Genomic DNA, 21,338 nt, shown 5'->3' with positions numbered 1-21,338 from the left:
TGCGAAGCTCGGGGCCTAGGGGCACCAGTGGACCTCCTCTTCTTGGTCCGGCATGGCTGGGTTCAGAGATGCAAGCAACCGTCTGGTTTCTGCCACCAGAGGTGGTTGCGTTGGAGGGGATGGGGGGGGGCTGCAGAAAGAGGTTGCAGGCATAGACTGGAGGGGGGGTGGGGGGGGGGGGGGGGGGTCCAGTCTGACTGAACCAACAAGTGGGCTCATGTCTCATGAGGCTCTGGGACATAGGGACACCAGTGGCCCTCTACTCGTTCCAGGTGCAGAGTTGCAGTGGACCGTCAGGTTTCCATCACCGGAGAAGGTTGTAGTAGAGAGAGGGCCTGCACATAGGGGCTGCAGGCATCAGTGAAACCCATGATGGACTTTGTCTCTGGAGAGGCCGGGGACTACGCTGGCACTGTTGGCACATCTCAAGTCAGGCTAGGGGGCACAGTGCAGTGGTGTTGCCGGTGTCGGGTTTTGGTGGTCCGGAGTCTTCTTCAGTGTTTCTTGGGTGCCTGCAAGATGCAGGGAAGCAGCTCCACTACTCCACGGGAGCTCCCTTGTGCTGGGACAAAGGCTGGCAGTCTTCCTGGGCTTTGGTAAGTTTCAGCAGTGGGAGGGCAAGGCATCTGTGTCATAATGGTTGAAGATTGCAGGCAGGCTGGCAGTGTTGGCAGTCAGTCACTGGTCTTCAGTTCTTGCCTTTTGTGTCTGTGGAGTGCCCTCCTTGAGGTCAGCAGGATCTGATTTTCTGATGCCAGGGGATACCATATATATTGAATTTAGGGGCACTAGTGGAGGGTGAAGTAGTAGCCAGTGGGCTACTTACCCCTGGGGTCACTACACCCCCCCCTATATGGCCACTTCCTGTGAGAAGGGGACATAACCTTTTCCTAGAATTCCTAAGTCCACCAAACACAAGATGGTGGAATTCCTGAGGCTGTGTTCACTTCAGGTTAGTCATCCTAGGCATGTGTCCAGCCTGGAAATGCAACGCGCCTCCTTTTCCTGCCTGTCCAGGTGCCAGATGGGCCCTGGGGTGGGGAGGGGGTGGCATCTTCCTTTGAAGAGGGTCAGTTCTGCAGAACAAAAGCAGTGGGCTTCTTTGAAGCCCCTTGTCTTGGAATACAGATTTGCAGATTTGGGACAGATTTTGAGACTTCCCAGAGCAGGCTTTGTTCCTGACCGCAAAGGTTGTCACCCTTGGAGGTCAGAAACCTGTCTGTTAGTGACAGGCTAATTGAAACTAGCCAGCCAGCACAGGGATAAATGTTAGGTTTTCAGGAGGCACCTTTAAGGTGCCCTCTGGGTGCATGTATTGATCACTCCATCAGTGAGGGTTTTTCAACCAGAGATGTTTTGATACCAAACGTCCCTATTTTCAGTGAAGCCATCATGTAGCTGGGGAACTCGTTTTGACCAGTGTCCAGCACACGTACTTAAAATGGCTTCCTTGTTCACTTACTATGTCTAAGAATCGACAAAGACACAGCAGGGTCATATCTGCTTTTGCAAATAAATCCTCACATGTAATATAATGCACCCTGTCTTAGGGCTGTAGGGGTGATTTACATATATTGCATGCAGTGTGAAAGGGCATGGCATACAGTCTGTGTGCCATGTCACGTTTTCACTTTTGCTGCACCAAGACACACAGCCTGCAGTGGCAGTCTGCATGTGCTAGCTGAGGGGTCCTCGAGGGTGGCACAATACATGCCACAGCCCTTGGGGGACCCTCTTTGCTACCCATGCTCTAGGGACCAGGGGTACCATTTACCAGGGACTTACAGGGGTGCCAAAGTATTGCCTATTGGGGAACAGTTGAACGGTTTTAGGGAAAGAGATCTGGCACAGGGGACCTGGTTAGCAGGAACCCAGTGCACATTTAGTCAAAGGTGCATCATATACCAGGGCTAAAACTGGGGGTGACCATGTAAAAAAGGGGCACTTTACTACAGACAGCCTTTCCAAAAAGTTTTCCACACTTGGGGACTGTCCTTCAGGATTGGTGTACTATCTATTATATAATGGAAGTCTCCATCTTCATGTGTTTGGTGTTTGTATATGGAATTGCTGTGAAACATAAGTAACTTGAATAACATGGTTTCAAAAAAAAAAAAGTATATCACATGGTAACTTGTATCAATTAAGGCATGGCCTTTACCTCGGTATACAATATCCATATGTGTTCCTTCTCAGTTTACATCCTTGTCACAATATTCTATGTTTTATCTCATGAAATGCAAAACTATAAAGCAACTTTACCTGCCTAAGTACTATTGAAATTTGTTTTAGGTTTCAGTTGTTTTTATTGAGGAAAATCGAATACAACGCAAATAAACAACATTCCCCCAGCCTATTTAATTACTATCTTGTCCCCCATCCCCCTGCTCACCCCTGTGTATTCACGTCTTGAAAGTCCGCTCATGCAATGCTTCTGTTGTAATGGCATCCCCCCACGCCACCCCAATCAGTGCAGCTTAGGTAGCTTTCCTCATTTCGTAGACTCAGCACTCTGTGTTGCAGGACAAATGAATCCTCTAAAGTCCCAGTTGAGATAGACTAGATCCCATATTTTTTTTAAAGATTATCTCCACTCCTAGTGTACTTTACTTTCACATGGCCTATTAGTGCCCACAGCTAGTATGTTGGTGTTTGTGTTTTTCCCCAATAAACTTATGTTTTGGCAGCCAACATCAAATGGGATATTGTTTTACCCTAATCAAGTACAATGGGTAAAATGCCTGAGATGGTCGACTTTACATTATGGTCTCTGGACATTTATCTGGGTTGATACCCCTTTTGGTGTGGTCAACTCAGTAATTCTCTAGAGTTTAGGCAAGTGCAAAGAGATGATGCTCTGCACCTCTTCCTCTCCAGCTTTCACAATTTTTTTGTTTTTGTTTTGTTGAACAATTTTTATTATTTTTGTTACACAGATGTGCACATCATGACACTCAAATAATACAACAATAGGCATAGTAGGTAGTCAGAATACAGATAGTGGTGAAAATACAGTGGCTCACAGGCTCAGTCCAACTGTCCTAACCACTTCACTCCCCCCCCCCCCCACTCAACCATGTTTCAAGGGACAACCTCTGGCTTCGTACAAAGGCCGCTCTTGCTGTGCGCATCAGTCGACCCCCTGCCTCCTCTGCGACATGGTGGGAAAGGCAGGGTTTTTTCAGCTGGAAGCTATGTCTCACTTAGTCACCATGAGAGCAGTACCCAGGAACGCCCGGTCTGCCCCCAAGCCTCCAGAGCCCTCCAGGACCCCGAGCAAGAGCATCACAGGTTAAAGCTCCACCTCCCATCCCAAAACGTCCGTCAGTTCCACTACCGCTGCGATCCAAAGTTCTTGGATCCTGGGTCACAACCACACCATGCAAAATAAATTGACGGGGCATAGTTGCAATGAGAGCAGGCAGACTCAGAGCTCAGTGTAGCAGTGTTTTTCTCCACCATTCAGCTGGGGCTCTCCCCTGCACCTCCCCCTGCCCCAGATCGTGGACCCTGCACACAAGACCCTCCTTTGTGCCTGATCTTCCACCCCCAGGGACTGATGGCACATTAGGACATTATTACACTTTCAGTTGACTGTTACGAAGTTGGTTGTTTTTCTTTATTTTCTTTATTTTTTTTAATGTATATACTTTATTAGATGGCATTTACTCATCCTGTAGATGTGCTTACACCCGTGACCCTTTAGTACCACATAAGTGCATTGGTTTGCAAAGAGAGCTACAATGGACAGTACCCGCAAGAGATGCTTTTTGAAGATCTATATATTATGTGATTGATGACTGCCATACCACTGACGTGTCAAACGTATGTCAGAATAGAAGTTTACTGCTATGATTTCTGAAATACCAATAAATAAATGTTGGAAAAAAAACTAGTTCTTTTCTAAAACCAAACCTTTTGTGATTGCTACCCATTCACTCTCTCTTGCCAGTGGTGCAAGGTAGTTGGCCAAAACCCATCCACAAAATTTCAGCCCAAACACTGGGCCTGATTTAGAATTTGGTTATGAAGTTACTCTGTCAAAATGGTGATAGATATCCTGTCCGCCAAAATCTAAATTCCATTATATTCTAGGCCTTTGTTTTAAATGGTTGTAGCTCGCATGTATCACTAAATTAATATTTCAACCAACCACCAAAGGCATTGTAGTTAAGACAGCTATCTCTAGCACAGATCACCTCAAAAATTCATCTTGCCCCTGATTAGATGCATAAATGGAGACCAATGCTATTAGGTTGTCATTCCATGTCTCGTTCACTATTAACCATAAACTTCCCCCTTTATGCCTCTTCATTCACCCCCCATCCCCCTGCTCAAAACCTTGTTTGCCCTTCAGTAGTATTGAAACTCCAGCAGATTTCTGCCTTGCTGAAGCATGGTATTGTGTGAGAGATGTGCTTAACCATTTAACTAGATTATTAAGGCCACATCCTTTATATGAGATGTTCTGTAATGGTATGTTATCCTTTGGACATACTCCTTTGATGGATTCTCATGCTGGCTGTATTGGTGATTGTTTTCTGAAGTGTGATGGTTCAGAAGGTTGATGGGCATCAAAACAACTGTTGGTGTGTAGTCATCCAGCTTCCCTGTCCTCTCACCCACCCAAGAATAAACAGGTCTGAAGTTATGAAAGATATTAAAATTAAAAGTAAACTCTATAAGTCATTAGATTGTTTCCACCTTAGGTGTAGTTAAGTAACAAACCATCAACATTCTCTTATCAGGTAAGTTATTATTTCTCTTTTCGCACAAAATATTAAAGCGGCAAAATATGTCAAACCGAGCCCGATAAATATTCAAGCATGAAACATGTCAAACTGTGCCCTATCCCATCACCATTTACTCTCAGTGATTTTACTGTGTCCCAGAAAGCTCTCCGCTCTTCCTCTTCAGATCAACATAGCTTATTCTTTAGGACCTACATGTAGGTGGCTAAGCATTGGTTTGTACTTCTGTAGTTTGTCATAGATGCTGCAGTACTCTGCTTGCTGTATTAATTTCTGTGGGTTTTGGGCAATTAATGCTTTTGCATTGAGAGAAACTGTGCCAATTCCATCTAGCCAAGGGTATCACCCTCTCTGGGTTTCAGATACCTTTGGATGCTTCCTAAAGACATAGTTTCAGCAATGTGTGTGCTTCTTTCTGCGAGGATACTGTCTGTCCCTGTTCCCCTGGAAGAGTAGTTTGAAGGGGTGCCCCATCTGTATTTGATGCTTTTGAAGCGCAAAACGTTGGTTTAAATAACTTTTGCTTCATCAGCGTCTCCAATAGTAGGTTTTGAAAGAGTTATAGTTGGGGCCCTTTGTATGAAATCCAGCCCCCCTGTCATGCTTTGGACATGATTAGCTGTTCATCAGAGAAAAGATTGCTCTGCACCGGTACTTTGGGTAAGACTTTTATTTGGGTCAATCGGGCCCTCTGCAAGCTCTATGCGAATTGGTTCCTCACAGACCTACTCCAGGATTTAGTCAGTCTTGAGACATATTTGAGGATGTTGCTGTGGTTTATCACACCATTGATGCCTCACATGCCGACATTGTTGTCCCTGAATGTGGTTTTCCAGGTCGTTGCCTTTGCTTTTTAGAATGCTATGGTGTTCCTTGTGGAAAATTATGTCAACCTGCAGGCACTCACACTTTTTCATCTGTGTTGGTGTCTAGTGAGTTGACCAAGGTCGCCTAGCTCCAACACATCCCTGTGGATCTCTTTCATGTCACTCAGGAGTTTGTTTTTTTACTGCAGTGATTTCATTTATAACTTCCTGGAATTCATGAAGTAGAAATAACTTGCTCATGCCTTATTCTGTGTCCCCCTGACCTATCTCGTTTTGGTCTGTGCTCTGTTTACAACTGTTGCATCTCTCACCTTCATTTGTGCGCATGACACTTGCTGCAAAAAACCTTGCAGAGCAGAATGGAGGATGCCGCCACACACCAGAGCGGAAGATGCCGCAGTGCTCTATCAAAATGGAGGCTCTGTGTTGCTGACTCTCGCAACCTCTGGCCCGTGCGAAGTAGTGGAAGAGCTGCGAGACCTTGGGCCCCAGTGCCATCCCTGAGGCAGTCAGCCTTACTACAGGAAATACCCAAGGCCCATAGATCTCAGAGGCCGATGGTTGGGACTGCCCATTGATGAGAAGATTTCCCATTGACCAGTCAAACTGATCGGCCGCAGTGCGTTTTTTCAGAAACTCAATCATGTGGGGTTTACCATAAGGCATGTTGGTTTGGGCATAATGTAATACAGCAGAGGTGTTAAAACTGAATGCCTGGGAGCATAACCCTTATTTAAAAATAATATAGGGTAAGTTGACTCACACATAATACTGTGAGAAACATACAAGGAATTACACTGAAGGGGTGGTCATTTCGACAGTAATCAATCTTAAAAAGGCCTGAGACAGAAGGTTGGAGAAAAAATCATATATTCACAAACTGCATTTTGTAGAGCATTTAATAGTACTACAATATACTACAAAATGATATTCATAAACCTTCATATGGAGGCCTATCTTATTTGCAGAGAAACAAATTCCACCAAAAGTAAAATGTTTCTATTTATTCTGTAGTAAAAATTACTGTAGGTTATCTATTCCATACATTTAAATGAATTTAATATTTAAGACAGTTACATACATTTTAAACACAAGTTGCAAGGATTTATTTTGTATTTATATATAATTTTTATCCATAAATTAAATTCACTTGTATTTTTTAAATCTTGAAATACATTATTTGAGTGTTATTTCCTATGGAGTCTTATTTTAGGCATCTGTCTCCATTATATTCTATGAGTGGGTGTTGCAGTAGCAGAGGTTGGCCATGTGTGGTGCTGGACTTACTCCATGTCTGAGCTGGAGTACTGTTACCACTGGTTTAGGACTTTTTTTTTTTTTTTTTTTTTTTTAGCTCTAGTTGTTTTAGAAGGGTGGTTTGTGAATAGAAATGGCTTTGCTCTTTCGTGGGTGACTTCGTGTCCCTCTCTAGTCCACTCCTTCATCCTCCCAAAACCCATCCTTACTCTTTCCTAAACTCCACCTATTTAGTCCTATTAATTCCCCATTTTCCAGCCTCTTCCTCTGTCCCTTTCCTATTTACTACAAAAACATGTACAATTGTGTGCCAGATCTCCACAGTTGGAGCAGAGATCTCTGCAAATAAGTTAGGTGAGGTGAGGCCCTCCATATGAAGGTTTGTGAATACCATTTTGTAGTATGTGAGCTCTACTATTGTAGCACTACTAAACATACTACCAAAATGCAGTTTGTGAATAAGCTTCTTTGTAGTAAATTTACACTCTGAAATGGTGAAAAGCCAAAAGTAGTACATTTTCTACGAAGACTAAGAGTACATATACATATGTAAATTTACCTTTCTGAACAGCCCCTCAGACCTAATAAAGAATACCTTCTAATGAACACATATTGGGCCTGGGGCTGTTAGGTGTTTGATGTTTACATGGTATATGGATAGAGTACAGCGCTGGCTAAAAACAATGTCAAGAAGTTGAATCTTTATGACCAAATTGCTAGCCTGGCTCAAAAAAAAAAAAAAAAAAAGACGAGGAGTCGAGGTGGGACCACAAGATCAAAGATGTAAATAGTTTACCTATATCTGGTAACAAAGCAGTTGCAGGCATTTGGACACTCAGTATAAAGGTCTATACAGGTTCCTGCTCGCCCACATTACCAGGGAAGTGAAATTTTTTATGCAAACCTCCCAGTGCCAACTTTGAGTTTAACAAAAGGGTCGAGCTATCCCGGGACCTCAAAGTTCAGGTGGTGGATACAACAATGTTGCCGCTAGAGGATGGAAAGATTTCCTGCCCTAATACGATTCCAGCAGAGTTATTCTGATCTTTGTTGGGTAATGAAACCACTGATATATCAGCAGTGTATTCCATGGCCAGGAGCATGGGTGCCACCCTCCCCTGACCTACAGTTAGCCACAATAACATTGACAAGGGAACTGGAGTCACCAGATGACTGCACCAGGCTGATCTCATTAAATATTGGTACAAATTCTAGCAAACATACTTGCTGACAGACTTTACATCAGGTTCGGTTCAGTTTTTTTATGGCATAGGGTAATGATGAACCAGCTGTGCTTTTGTAGCTCATCATAAGAAAAGCAAATTATTCTGTAGAATGTGCTTCATAGGTCACGTCTACTAGACAGCGCATGCAATGTCTTTTGTGACACATATTGTGAGCCTTCCAAAGACACAAGGGGGCTTTGATCCCGCAAATTCCTTGCCGTTTGTTAGCTTTCCAGTCACTCATTTCCCTCCTTCTTATTGGTATGTCAGCTTGTCAATCTTGTATTTGTCCCTTGCATAAAGCATTGCCTTTCTACCATCACTTTTGGTTAAGCACTCCATGTGTGCATGATTTTACAGATATCTCCCTCAACTACTTCTCTCTCCATAGTCGTTGCTCTGTCATGTGTGTCCTTCTCCACTCACCCATCCATATTGTAGTCAAGCTTGTGCACTTCCCCCTGTTTCTTTCTCACCCATGTGCTTCTCCCCTGCCCGCTTCACATTGTTCTCCCACATGTTGCCTCTGCTCACCCTGTCTTCTTGCTGCTCCCCCCCCCCCCCTGCACCATTCCTCTCCTGCCTGGTGGTGCTTCATCCCACCCTTGTATTCCCCCTCCACAGCCCCTCTTTGCCAGCTTGCATGTGTGCTTCTCCCCCACACACCTCATTTTGCTTTCGCCCGTTGCTTCTCTTCCCCTCCATGTTGCTTCCACCCCCCCTACCCTCCTCTGGTTGCCTACAGCCCCTTGGTTGTTTGTTTACTCCCACCTGCTTTCAAAACAACCTTCTTGTGCATGTTTTTGTACCTTTTCTTTTCCAAGTTGGATTGGTATCTAAACACAAAAAAAGTACTTGCGTCAATTTTTAGGGGCTTGCATGCATTTGGTGCATGCCTACAAAATGATGCAGGCTGCTGTCTTTTTTTTTTTCTTCTTTTTTTTTTCTTTTCTTTAGCCATACTCCACAGTACTGGGACCTCTCTTCCTCATGGCTAAAAACAATTTGCAAAGCCAATAGGTCCCACAGTCGAGACCTGTTAGGCTTCCCAATGCTTGCTTTTTGGGGTCCTCAGGCAGATCGCCTTTGGCACCCTTTTTCGGTCGAGCTTACTAGACATCTCAAGTAAAGGGCCTATTGTGAGCTTATCAAAACTTATAAGGACTTACTGCTTGCCCACTTCTTACAATTGCCAGGTTTTATTGTCACTCTTGTTTGCTTGCTTCACAGTCAAACGTTTTCCTTGTACCAGCTTCTCCAACTTTTGTTTGTCCCTCTTTACCACCTCTCTGAGCGGCTGGCTTCTTCTATCCTTTCATTTCTCACTTTTAGGAAACAATTTTTTTCTTTTTACGTAACCACTCTGAGAGTGCATGTTTTTTCCAGCTCTCTCACTCATGTTCTTGTACCCCCACCCAGTACCTGCCCTCTGGGTTGCAGTCTCCCTCGTGTTGCAAGCGCTCTTGTCTGCTTCTCTCTCCCGCCAAACTCACTCCCTCACCCACGCTCCATGTTGCTTTTAGTTGCCACTACATCATTGTGCCTTTTTTTGGCTGTACAGCATCGCCCAAAGGCTTTGCCAAATAGATTGCAAAGGTACGATCTATTGGCTTTGCAATGCTTGTTATACACTTGGTTTAATTAGTTTGTGTGTCAACCAGGGACATGCTTCAGAGTCAGCAGAGCGATGTTGACAACATTCGCACTCAATCAGCGGACCTGGCATGGATACTCATTTCCCTCTTCTATTTCCCCTATAGTGGAACCATTTTAGGTCAAGCGCGCTAGTGTCTTGACCTGTTGTAAGTATTGTGGGCTTTTACCCACTCATGTCCCTTAAATTCATTTATTCATTTGTTTGCTTGCCTTTCAAAAATCCCTTGATGTCCTTGGTATTTGCTTTACGTTTGTCCTGCCTTGGGGAGGTTTTGTTACTCTCTTGCAGACTGACCCTGTACATGGATTATTGGACGATTGCTGATATACTTCAGTGTGGGTGAACTCTTTTTTCTTCTCTCTCCCCTTTGTGTTACATGGCAGCCTTGGCGCTCACAGTGCCAAGAGCTCAAACTCCATCAAATGCTTTACTAGAAAACAAAGAAATCCTCAAGGCGGCTCTCCCAGCACAGCGGGAAAGCCAATACTACAATATTCACTGCACTCATGACAAGTTGCCCCACAATGCATTGCAAGCATTCTTTTTCAAAAATATTTGCTCATAACTCAGCCTGTGGTGGTCCTAGGACAGTGGAACCACCACCAAAACGTTCAGCATGACACACTCGTTCTGCTAAGGTAATCTTTAGGCCTCCACACTAGGTTATTCGGGACCCCAAAATAATAACCCCTCTCACCATTCAGTTTTTTTTTTTCTGTTATGGCTGGATCGTTTGTTTTACTATTGCAGTAAGTCTGCTAGGCCTGAAAATGTGTGAGGCATTACACCCTCGAGGGTCTAAATATATTGTTGCACTACATTATTTTGTGCCATTCTGTTTTCACATGCTTATGCCCTCTAGGGGCTAATTATATGTTTACATTACCATGTTTCTTATAAAACATATTTTTGTGTGGTGTCCTCTAAGGGCTGTTCTGAGTATTGCAGTCAACATACTACAATATTTGCGGCACTTGGTCGTCCCATAATGCTTTGCAGTGCATTCTTTTACAAAACGTTTTGTTCGTCACTTAGCCTGTGGTGGCCCTAGGACAATGGGACCACCTTCAAAACGTTCACCATGACCTACTCTTTCTGTCTAGATCATCTCTGTGTCCATAACCCCTCCCTCCAATCAGTGTATTTCTAACCTTTGTCATGGTTGGAACTTTTCTTTCACAGCTGAGAGTAGTTTGTGTTTTAAGGGTCTTGTTTGTAATATCATTGCAGTAGGCCTGCTAGTCCTGAAAATGTTATGCACTATGCCCTCTAGGGTCTAAATATATGGTTATACTGCAGTACTTTCAGTCATTTTCCTTTCATGTAGTTATGACCTCTAGGTGCTAACTATATGGTAACATGACCATGTTTCTTACAAATGTTATTTTAACTATGATGTCCTCTAGAGGCTGTTCTGAGCATTACAGTCTAATGCCAAATGTTTATTTCTGACAAAGGTTTTTATTGGGTTTATATGATAATTGGATGTGTTTTATTAATCTCTCCTTATTGCAGCTGTGACCATGATTCAGGCCAACTTGATATCTGCATTACACTATGACTGTATGAACACTCTTGATATGTTTGGGTGACCTTTCTGGTTTATTTCTCGTGTTACTCCTCTGTGGCTGTCTTGTTTTGAGAAATATGTTAGCCAGCCAGCAACTCTGATGGTGAGGTGGTGAAAGTGGTATTCTATTGGAATTACCATGGCATATTTAAATTAGGATGCTGAATGGCAACGTGTTTAACTGCAAATAGAGGAATAAGGTAAATGGAAGTGTTTTAGTTAAATGCAGGGACACTGGAATAATGTGGCAGGAAAAGACCAAATTATGAGGGAGGGTTGTCCAATTTATGTGGCAAGGAAAGACCAGTTATGAATTTATAACACCAATCGCTGTAACTCAACAAATGCAAGACCCATTACTTTGCACAAGCGTGTTATTCTAGATGAGAACAGAGGCCTTAATTAGGGGTCTAAAATGGGAGGGTGCTTAGTATTCTAGATGTTTTGCTTTATGCTGATGATACATTGCTCTTGTTAGCTGACCCTGAAACCATCAATGGGTTATTTAAAGTATTCCCCACATATGTGGTAAATACTCTGGGTTCCGAGTTAACTAGCCAAAGTTAATCCTGCACCCCTTGAACCCTGGACTCTGAGGGCTGACTTCCAACATCCATTGCAGGTAACTGCATCCGGATTTCGATACTTGGGAGAGTAGTTGCAAGGGACACCAAGGAATGCTACAGTAACTTACAAGTGGCAGTAAAGTGTTTTAGGGCTGTGGGCGCCCCGGCGAAAATTGCTGCTGTCTTTACTAGGAAGGACTTGAATTGCCCTTGCCAATGTACCTATCAATATTGTAGGGTATTCTACTGTGGGTACCACAGACCTTTTTCCTGCATTTAGCAGGGGTTCTCCAGTCATTACTTTGGCATGGGAAAGCCCCACTAATATTGTGGGTTAAACCTATAAGGGGATATTTGATAGGATATCCTGGAGGGCTATACAGAAGTATTTCTGGGCGACCCAGCGATTGGTATTAAATCACTGGCTGTTTTTCGCCTCCCCTCCCCCACCAGAAAGAACCTTGTTTGAAAATCGTCCGTAGTGATAATATTCAATACATGTTGTATTTTACACTATATTACATACCAGTTAAGATTCGGTCGGGGTTCTCAGTGGCTGACCATAAATATCCTCTTTTCAAAACTGAATCTGGGTTGTGGGAACATGAGTTTATTGAATGTTCTGGACTCCAGGATTTGTGGTTCAGAATCCAGAGTGCACTGTCTTTCCCAGAAAAGAAAACATTTGTTTATGGATAAAAGGGCTCTGTAACATGTCCCCTTTCTAATTGCAGATTCAGCTAAAATCATAAAAATAATATAATCTATTTAGGGGCCCTAGTGGATAGTAAAATACTGGCTAAGAAATGGAAAGTCTGTAAACCCCACGGATCTAGTGAAATGAAAAGTTGAAAAGAGAGAACTGGTGTAAGGAAATGCCTCCTTGGCATGGTTACCCCCGGACCTTTTGCCTTTGCTGATGCTAAGTTTTGATTTGAAAGTGTGCTGAGGCCTGCTAACCAGGCCCCAGCACCAGTGTTCTTTCCCTAACCTGTACTTTTGTTTCCACAACTGGCACACCCTGGCATCCAGGTAGGTCCCTTGTAACTGGTACCCCTGGTACCAAGGGCCCTGATGCCAGGGAAGGTCTCTAAGGGCTGCAGTATATCTTATGCCACCCTGGGGACTCCTCACTCAGCACAGACACACTGCTACCAGCTTGTGTGTGCTAGTGAGGACAAAACGACTAAGTCAACATGGCACTCCCCTCAGGGTGCCATGCCAACCTCACACTGCCTATGCAGTATAGATAAGTCACCCCTCTAGCAGGCCTTACAGCCCTAAGGCAGGGTGCACTATACCATAGGTGAGGGCATAAGTGCATGAGCACTATGCCCCTACAGTCTCTGAGCAAAACCTTAGACATTGTAAGTGCAGGGTAGCCATAAGAATATATGGTCTGGGAGTCTGTCATGCACGAACTCCACAGCACCATAATGGCTACGCTGAAAACTGTGAAGTTTGGTATCAAACTTCTCAGCACAATAAATGCACACTGATGCCAGTGTACATTTTATTGCAACATACACCCCAGAGGGCACCTTAGAGGTGCCCCTGAAACCTTAACCGACTATCCGTGTAGGCTGACTAGTTCTAGCAGCCTGCCACACACCAGACATGTTGCTGGCCACATGGGGAGAGTACCTTTGTCACTCTATGGCTAGTAACAAAGCCTGTACTGGGTGGAGGTGCTTCACACCTCCCCCTGCAGGATCTGTAACACTTGGTGGTGAGCCTCAAAGGCTCACCCCCTTTGTTACAGCATCACAGGGCACTCCAGCTAGTGGAGTTGCCTGCCCCCTCCGGCCACGGCCCCACTTTTGGCAGCAAGGCCGGAGGAGATAATGAGAAAAACAAGGAGTCGTCACTGGCCAGTCAGGACAGCCCCCAAGGTGTCCTGAGCTGAGGTGACGCTGACTTTTAGAATTCCTCCATCTTGCAGATGGAGGATTCCCCTATTAGGGATAGGAATGTGCCCCCCTCCCCTTGGGAGGAGGCACAAAGAGGGTGTACCCACCCTCAGGGCTAGTAGCCATTGGCTACTAACCCCCCAGACCTAAACACGCCCTTAAATTTAGTTTTTAAGGGCTCCCCAGAACCTAGGAACTCAAATTCCTGCAACATAAGAAGAAGAGGACTGCTAAGCTGAAAAACCCTGCAGAGAAGACGGAGACACCAACTGCTTTGGCCCCAGCTCTACCGGCCTGTCTCCCCACTTCTAAAGACATTGCTCCAGCAACGCTTTCCCCAGGGACCAGCGACCTCTGAATCCCCAGAGGACTGCCCTGCTCTAGAAGGACCAAGAACTCCCGAGGACAGCGGCCCTGTTCACCAAAGACTGCAACTTTGAAACAAAGCAGCAACTTTGAAACAACTTGCGTTTCCCGCCGGAAGCGTGAGACTTGACACTCTGCACCCGACGCCCCCGGCTCGACTTGTGGAGAACAACCACTTCAGGGAGGACTCCCCGGCGACTGCGAGACTGTCAGTAGCCAGAGTTGCCCCCCCCCCCCCCCCCGAACCCCCACAGCGACGCCTGCAGAGGGAATCCCGAGGTACCCCCTGACCGCGACTGCCTGCTTCTCAGATCCCGACGCCTGGTAAAGACTCTGCACCCGCAGCCCCCAGGACCTGAAGGATCTGAACTCCAGTGCAGGAGTGACCCCCAGGAGGCCTTCTCCCTTGCCCAGGTGGTGGCTACCCCGAGGCTTGCCTGCCTGCATCGCTGAAGAGACCCCTTGGTCTCCCATTGATTTCAATTACAAACCTGACGCGTGTTTGCACACTGCACCCGGCCGCCCCCGTGCTGCTGAGGGTGTACTTTCTGTGTGGTCTTGTGTCCCCCCCCGGTGCCCTACAAAACCCCCCTGGTCTGCCCTCCGAAGACGCGGGTACTTACCTGCTGGCAGACTGGAACCGGGGCACCCCCTTCTCCATTGAAGCCTATGCGTTTTGGGCACCACCTTGACCTCTGCACCTGACCGGCCCTGAGCTGCTGGTGTGGTAACTTTGGGGTTGCTCTGAACCCCCAACGGTGGGCTACCTTGGACCCAAACTTGAACCCCGTGGGTGGTTTACTTACCTGCAAAAACTAACAAACTCTTACTCCCCCCAGGAACTGTGAAAATTGCACTAAGTGTCTAGTTTTAAAATAGCTATATGTGATTTATGTGAAAACTGTATATGCTATTTTGCTAATTCAAAGTTCCTAAAGTACCTACCTGCAATACCTTTCATTTGAAGTATTACATGTAAATCTTGAACCTGTGGTTCTTAAAATAAACTAAGAAAATATATTTTTCTATACAAAAACCTATTGGCCTGGAATTGTCTTTGCGTGTGTGTTCCTCATTTATTGCCTGTGTGTGTACAACAAATGCTTAACACTATTCCTTTGATAAGCCTACTGCTCGACCACACTACCACAAAATAGAGCATTAGTATTATCTCTTTTTGCCACTATCTTACCTCTAAGGGGAACCCTTGGACTCTGTGCATACTATTCCTTACTTTGAAATAGTGCATACAGAGCCAACTTCCTACAACTGGTGAATTATTAAAAGAGTTTATCATATTGAGCAGGTATGGTAATTTAAAAAGAAAAACTGCGGGTTGGGGCGATTTGCAAGTAATTTGCATTTGGTAATAGGGAATTTGGGGACAGGTTGTAATGTTTTGGTGAACAGGAGATAGATTATTTTAGAATTTGCACAATCACTGATGCACTTTGATGCTTAATCATTTGCTTTACAAAATATAAAGCTAATGGTGCGTCATTTAGTTATGATTTACAGTAAGACCTGGGTTGTAGTTTTTGCCGCCTGAATGAGAGCTCTAGAATTTTGAGGTTTGACATTTAAACTATTAGGATCCGGAGGCCTCCAGACGGCCCACACTCCCCCCACCAGGAATGCACGAGACGACAAGGTTTGTTCGTTGGAAGAAGTATCTTTTATTTTCAAAAAGTCATCATATAAAATACCTCATAACTTCAACAAGCCAAAGATCAAATAGCAAGTATAACAAGGTTAGTCAATAAAGAAAACATTTTTATTTACATGTTACTGAGAAATTACTTGTGACCATAACCAGTGTGACAGGATCCCTTCCTGTCCTGAACCACCATATTGGACCACACAGGTGACCCGTGTCTCACCTGTATCCGTAGGAGGGACGGTTACCCTAACTACCCGGTATCTTGTCCTCCAGTTTAGGGTTCCGCCCCCCCTCCAAACACCAATCAGCTCTGGGGTGTAATGGGGGGAGCCAAGAGCTGGAGCCCCATGTTCTCCCCCAGCGATCTGAGGTCTCTCACCCCCTGATCTGGTGTGTACATCCGCTGGTTGGCTCAGAACTTCAGGATCCTATCCCAGATGTCCTCCTGGGGGCCCCACCTTGGGGACCCCCTCCTATTGTTTCTAGTCACATTTTTTTATCTCAATTTCCCAACTTCCTTCCAAACTACTAACATAAAGGAGAGGATGGGTGGGACAAAAGCGGGCCGCACGTCAGGTGCCGCCGCCTCACACAAGTAAAGAAGGTTTAACCTTCTTTGGGGGGGGCCTTTAAATAGCCCCCACCAGTGCGTGGCGGCTGGAACCGGCGGGCGGCCAACGTCGGCCCCACGACATGCCCCCCGGGGCATGACTTCCGCCCCAACGCCTCGCGAGGCGTCGGAGCGGAAGTCATGCCCCCCGGGGCATGACTTCCACCCCGGGGGGCATGACTTCCGCCCCAACGCCTCGCGAGGCGTCGGAAGTCGTCAGGGTGGAAATCCGGCCGGCCGACCCCTGCACCCCCGGCAGGGAGGAAAGGGAGGGGTGTGCCCCAGGGCCTCGGAGGCCCCGTCCCCTAACGGGCCGCGCCCCCCCACTACGGGGGGGGCCCTCTACCCTACTAACTATATAATCGTATTTATATAAATATCTGTTTTTCTCCCTGAGCCGAATTGAAAAATATAAACCATAAAAAAAATTGAAGTGGCCACACTTTCAGACAAGTGCCAATTTGCAGTTTAATGTTTTTTTCGACATTTGGCACTGAAATCTTGAGAGGGTCTCCAACAGCTCTTGTTTGGAATGCATTTGGGGCACAATAAGGATCTGTTTAGGTGATAAGATTTATAAATGAAAACATTTATGAGCGCGATGAATCCAGAAGTTATGTACACCACAGGGGCTGAAAGAGTATGGCCGGAAAGAATGATAACTTGCATCCAAGATAGGTTCATTTAGACTGAAGTTGGTCTCTTGCTCAGGAATTATTTCATTGAACGAGTTTTAAGCGTTGTGTGCAACCTGCTCAAAATACCTATTGACATACATTAGCACACTTGAACCATAATTCCTTGGAATGACAGCTGCACACTGTGGACTTTTACCAGTTCCCAGTTAGAAAGTTTTCTTTATGAACATGAAGTGTGTGTTTTTTCAATAATGGCAGGTTCTCTACGACACATGTTGAAACATGTGGCAAATGCAGAAACAAATGCCCAGTGGAATCAACCACTGACAGCAGTGCATTGGTACATTCAGTGGTACTCACAACTCGTTCACAGAAATGTGTGGACACACAATTGTGTCCATCCAGCACCCCATTTCGAAGGTGGGGTGTCTGAGATTAAAGGCAGGATAAAGTAATAGGTTGATCTTTTGCCCATGCCAGTCTTTCCTCTGTACTCGATATTTCTTGCAAATAAATAAATGTTTTATAGGCAACATGTACACTAATGACTTTACTATGTGCCACGTTGTTGTCGGTGCCAGCGAAGGTTTATTCTTCCTGATCGTTTCCATGTCATAAAGTGGGTATTTCGCATTAATATTTGGATTTCTGGGGCATTGACTTTAGTGTGTTTGCTTTGTAGTTACATTATAGGCTCCACAACCTTGCAAGAAGTACCCGAGAAGGACGAACCTCTAACCTTGGAGAAGCGCTCGGACTTGGAAGAGGAGCTGGAGAGGGTAAAGTTAATGTTTTGACTTCTGCGATATTCTTTATAACCTTGAATAACAAAAATGGCATGCTAGTCTGCTCTTTTGTTCGCCTTCAGGAATCAGCTGTTAACAGCTACCTCTGGGCACAAAGGTAAAACAAGTAGCCTTTGTTCAGCCTAGGCTCTGCTTTAGAGCACTCTATTTTGGGGACATGCTTGCAGTGGTCGTCATTTTTAGCATAAATTAGAGATACAAACTGTATGACAAGGATTTGGGCATTAGCTGACCATAGAAAATGCTTATCCATCGGATTCCATTCGACAGTGCAGTTTATTCTGTGAACCTAGTTGGGTTACTCCCCGGTCCTCCACAGGTTATAGTTATTTATTTGACTAAAAGGAACCAGAAGTGGTGAAACCTTAATGAGGTAACCTGGGTCTTTTTATTTCCTGAGTGGGAAGATGGTGTGTCACATGAGGTGTGGTGTTGCTGTGCCTTTAGCTGGAAAACCCTACGGTAGTTTACTTGGGTTTTAACACTCCATAAACTGCGCGTCCCTCCACCATACGTTGAGTGCGCGTTCTTTAGTTGCGGTTTACAAATATGATGCGGGTTAGCACCCTGCCAGCGGGATGAGGCGACCAACACTGGATCTCGTGCAGGGTTATTCGGCCCACAGAGTCCCTCTTAAAGGCAACTCTCCTGTTTCAAGGAGTAACTAACTGCTACACCACTAGCTAATGATGCCAAGAGGACTCACTCATGTTCACGGTTACGACGGACATCTGTGATGTGGCCACAGCAAGCAATCGACCATTGTCACTGCAAGGCTAATTGGCCCTTTTGATCTAACATAACAAATACCTTTTACTATTTAATCCACAAGTAAAGTTCAGTGCTTGTCAAAAGGATGGTTCAACGTTGCTTCAAAATCTAGCATATGTAAACAAAACAACTTCATACTCCAACAAACTCAAACAAAATTCATTTTGTTGAAAAGCGTTAAAAAAAGAAAAAAAAAAAGTACATTTATTGCTAGGCCGACTTACCCCAATCCTCCGAGTGAACCCGTTTGTGTGAATGCTGCATTCTGCTGGTCCTAGTGTTGGCCCTTGAGATGCATGGCGCATTCAGAATTTGACACTTACATGTTTGTGGCCGTGTGGAATGGGTTTCTGCGTGCACACATTCCAGACATTATTTTTTAACAGCCTCACATACTAATATTACTGTGTGTAATTGTTGCATAACACCTCTGAAGTAATTCACTCTCATAAAGGAATAGGATCTGATCGGCAGGGAGGTGTATGGCTTGGCCATGACTAGACAGAACACCACAATTTACACACCTCTGCTTTTGGTTGAAAGTCTTTGTGTGAGATGATAGCACCCATGTCTACTGTCCAGTGGGGATTTTGGCATGATCTTCATGGCCGAGACAGAAATGGAGCTGCATTTTCAGTCATGGAGGCGCTGAGAAGGCGGTAGCAGATGCTGTGGCACCTATGCCCCAAGTACAGAAGCTGATATGGTGCTTGATGTGGGAGGGCATTTCCAGAACACAGCTTGCACAGTTGGAGAGTCATCCTGTAGAAATAGGAAGAGGTGTAGCCTCAGCCCAGCAGTTCCGACAGCAAAATTATCCCCCAGACCTTCTCAAAGTATAATCAATATTTCTCTTTTCCAGTCCCGAGACAGTGCCCAGTTTCCTTTACCTCCTTCAGAGTGGAGCTTTCAGAAGGCCACGCAAGGACAAGCTTGGTCAAGTAGCGTTGGACAGTTTGGGGGGGGGTCTTCGGCTCTCACATTGCAGTCTGATGTCTAGGGGTTGGTTAGGGAAGATGGTACATTTAGAATCAGGAAAAGGTGTGGCGGGCGGCTTGTTGGCTGCTCCAGGGGGGAATGCAGAATGTGAAAGGGCCGTGTTTGCATCTACTCTTCATAAGTGGAATAGTTCGCGTTGGGACATCGTAAACTGACATTTGTCTTGCTGCAAGAAGAATTACTGTATCTATTTACATTTTCCCATAGGCAAATACAGTGCTGAAAGTGTTGCAGGACCAGATTTCCGCGCTTCAAGCTCAAATGTCATAACAGAGACTGAGCTGAGAAGCCCAGTAGTTCAGAAGACGCTGCCAGCCTAAGAGAAAAGTTGTCTTCGTAATGACCCGGCGCTGTTGACGTCGCATCCAGCCTTACAGACTTCTTGCCATGGGGTCAGTGGTAGTAGAAACGTTTCAAAGATTGAGGAAAAGGCACAAAGCCAAATTGACTTCATCCAGCTGGAAACAACAGGTTGTTTTCTTTTTAGGATGTTGAACTTTGCTTTGCATTTTTCTTCATTAAATAAGGACATGAAAGTTCACTGAGTGTTACTTATGGCGACCGCTGTCCGTGCTGGAATCTTCATCCCAGTTTCCCGTCACTGCAGATGAGATATTACCTTTTACTCCCTTGTTTGTCAATTAAGACATCTTCGTAAAACCGATGAGACCGTACATCAGCAAATTATCTTTTTCATATTTAATTTTTTGAAACATTTTATACACCTGCCCACATTCTTCGCTCTAATCGCTATCCGCATATACAGCCTTTGAAACCCTTTTTTCTGTTTTCTGCAACGTTTTGCCTACTTATTCATTCACTCATATAAATGACCAGGGATGATGGCCCGCATTGGTGACAATAGTACTATCGTGCTTCAGATGGTGACTGACATTGGCTTAATCATTCGGGTATTGTCTGGGCCAGGACTCTGTGCAGTGTTACACCATTGTAAAATAATTCAGGATTACGCCTCTGTTGCCCACATTTTAGTAATTCATGTTTTTTGTTGTCTTTTTTTAAAAATCCATGTGGTAATTTTATTTCTTGCAGTCGCTCATCTCTTTATAAAAAGGTTAGTGAAATGAGAGAACACTCTGACTGAGATGGGAGTAAAGTCTGTGTGCATCGATCAGGTTAGCATAAGGAATTACATGTGCATTTACTTGCAAGATCACAATGTACTGTTTAGAAAAAGAAGTTTCGTTACAGGACTTGTTGCTTTGCCGAACCCAGATGCTTGTCCAATCCAGACTTGGTAGATCTTTTCTTGCAAATCTGCTACATTTCTTTCTGAAATATTGTACATTTGTAAATGCTCAGTTTATGGATGTGTGTGTAAATACGGTGCACTTGTTTCATGCCCTCCTTTGGATCGCTATATCCGTGAACTAATAAACTTGTTTAGACTGTAAATATGTCAAAAATGCCATGAAGTTTGTAAGAAAATTGCATTAGAATGTTGAATACATTGTTTTCAATTCTTTAATAAAAGCGTTGAACTTTTTTTTAGTTAGATCATACTTTTTCTTGCCTTCGTATTTTTGAGGCAACTAATATTTAGAGAAAGCATGAGAACTGTTCGTTGCTGTTAATGTTCACTTCGAGAAAAAAGTAAACCTGTTTCTTGTGCTTAAATACTGCCTTCTCTTTCATTTATGTTGTGTAGTGCCTCGACTGATCTATAAAGTGCCTTTGTAAGTTTTCAAAATCAGCGTTGAAGA

The 21,338-nt window shown here is 44.6% G+C and overlaps 1 protein-coding gene across 1 annotated transcript in view; it reads left to right on the top strand.

The window, feature by feature from the left end:
- Positions 1-21,121, top strand: part of MIS18A (MIS18 kinetochore protein A) — a 63,916-nt gene extending 42,795 nt beyond the window's left edge. Inside the window, exons 4-5 of the mRNA XM_069204025.1 lie at positions 17,721-17,817; positions 19,822-21,121. Of these exons, the coding sequence (XP_069060126.1) occupies positions 17,721-17,817; positions 19,822-19,884 (160 nt within the window). The 3' untranslated portion in view covers positions 19,885-21,121. The remainder of the gene's footprint in view (positions 1-17,720; positions 17,818-19,821) is intronic.
- Positions 21,122-21,338: the final 217 nt, after the last annotated feature.

This window comes from Pleurodeles waltl, chromosome 8 (assembly GCF_031143425.1).
Source record: "Pleurodeles waltl isolate 20211129_DDA chromosome 8, aPleWal1.hap1.20221129, whole genome shotgun sequence".
In the NCBI taxonomy this organism is placed as follows: domain Eukaryota; kingdom Metazoa; phylum Chordata; class Amphibia; order Caudata; family Salamandridae; genus Pleurodeles; species Pleurodeles waltl.
This window is presented reverse-complemented; position numbering and strand designations above follow the sequence as displayed.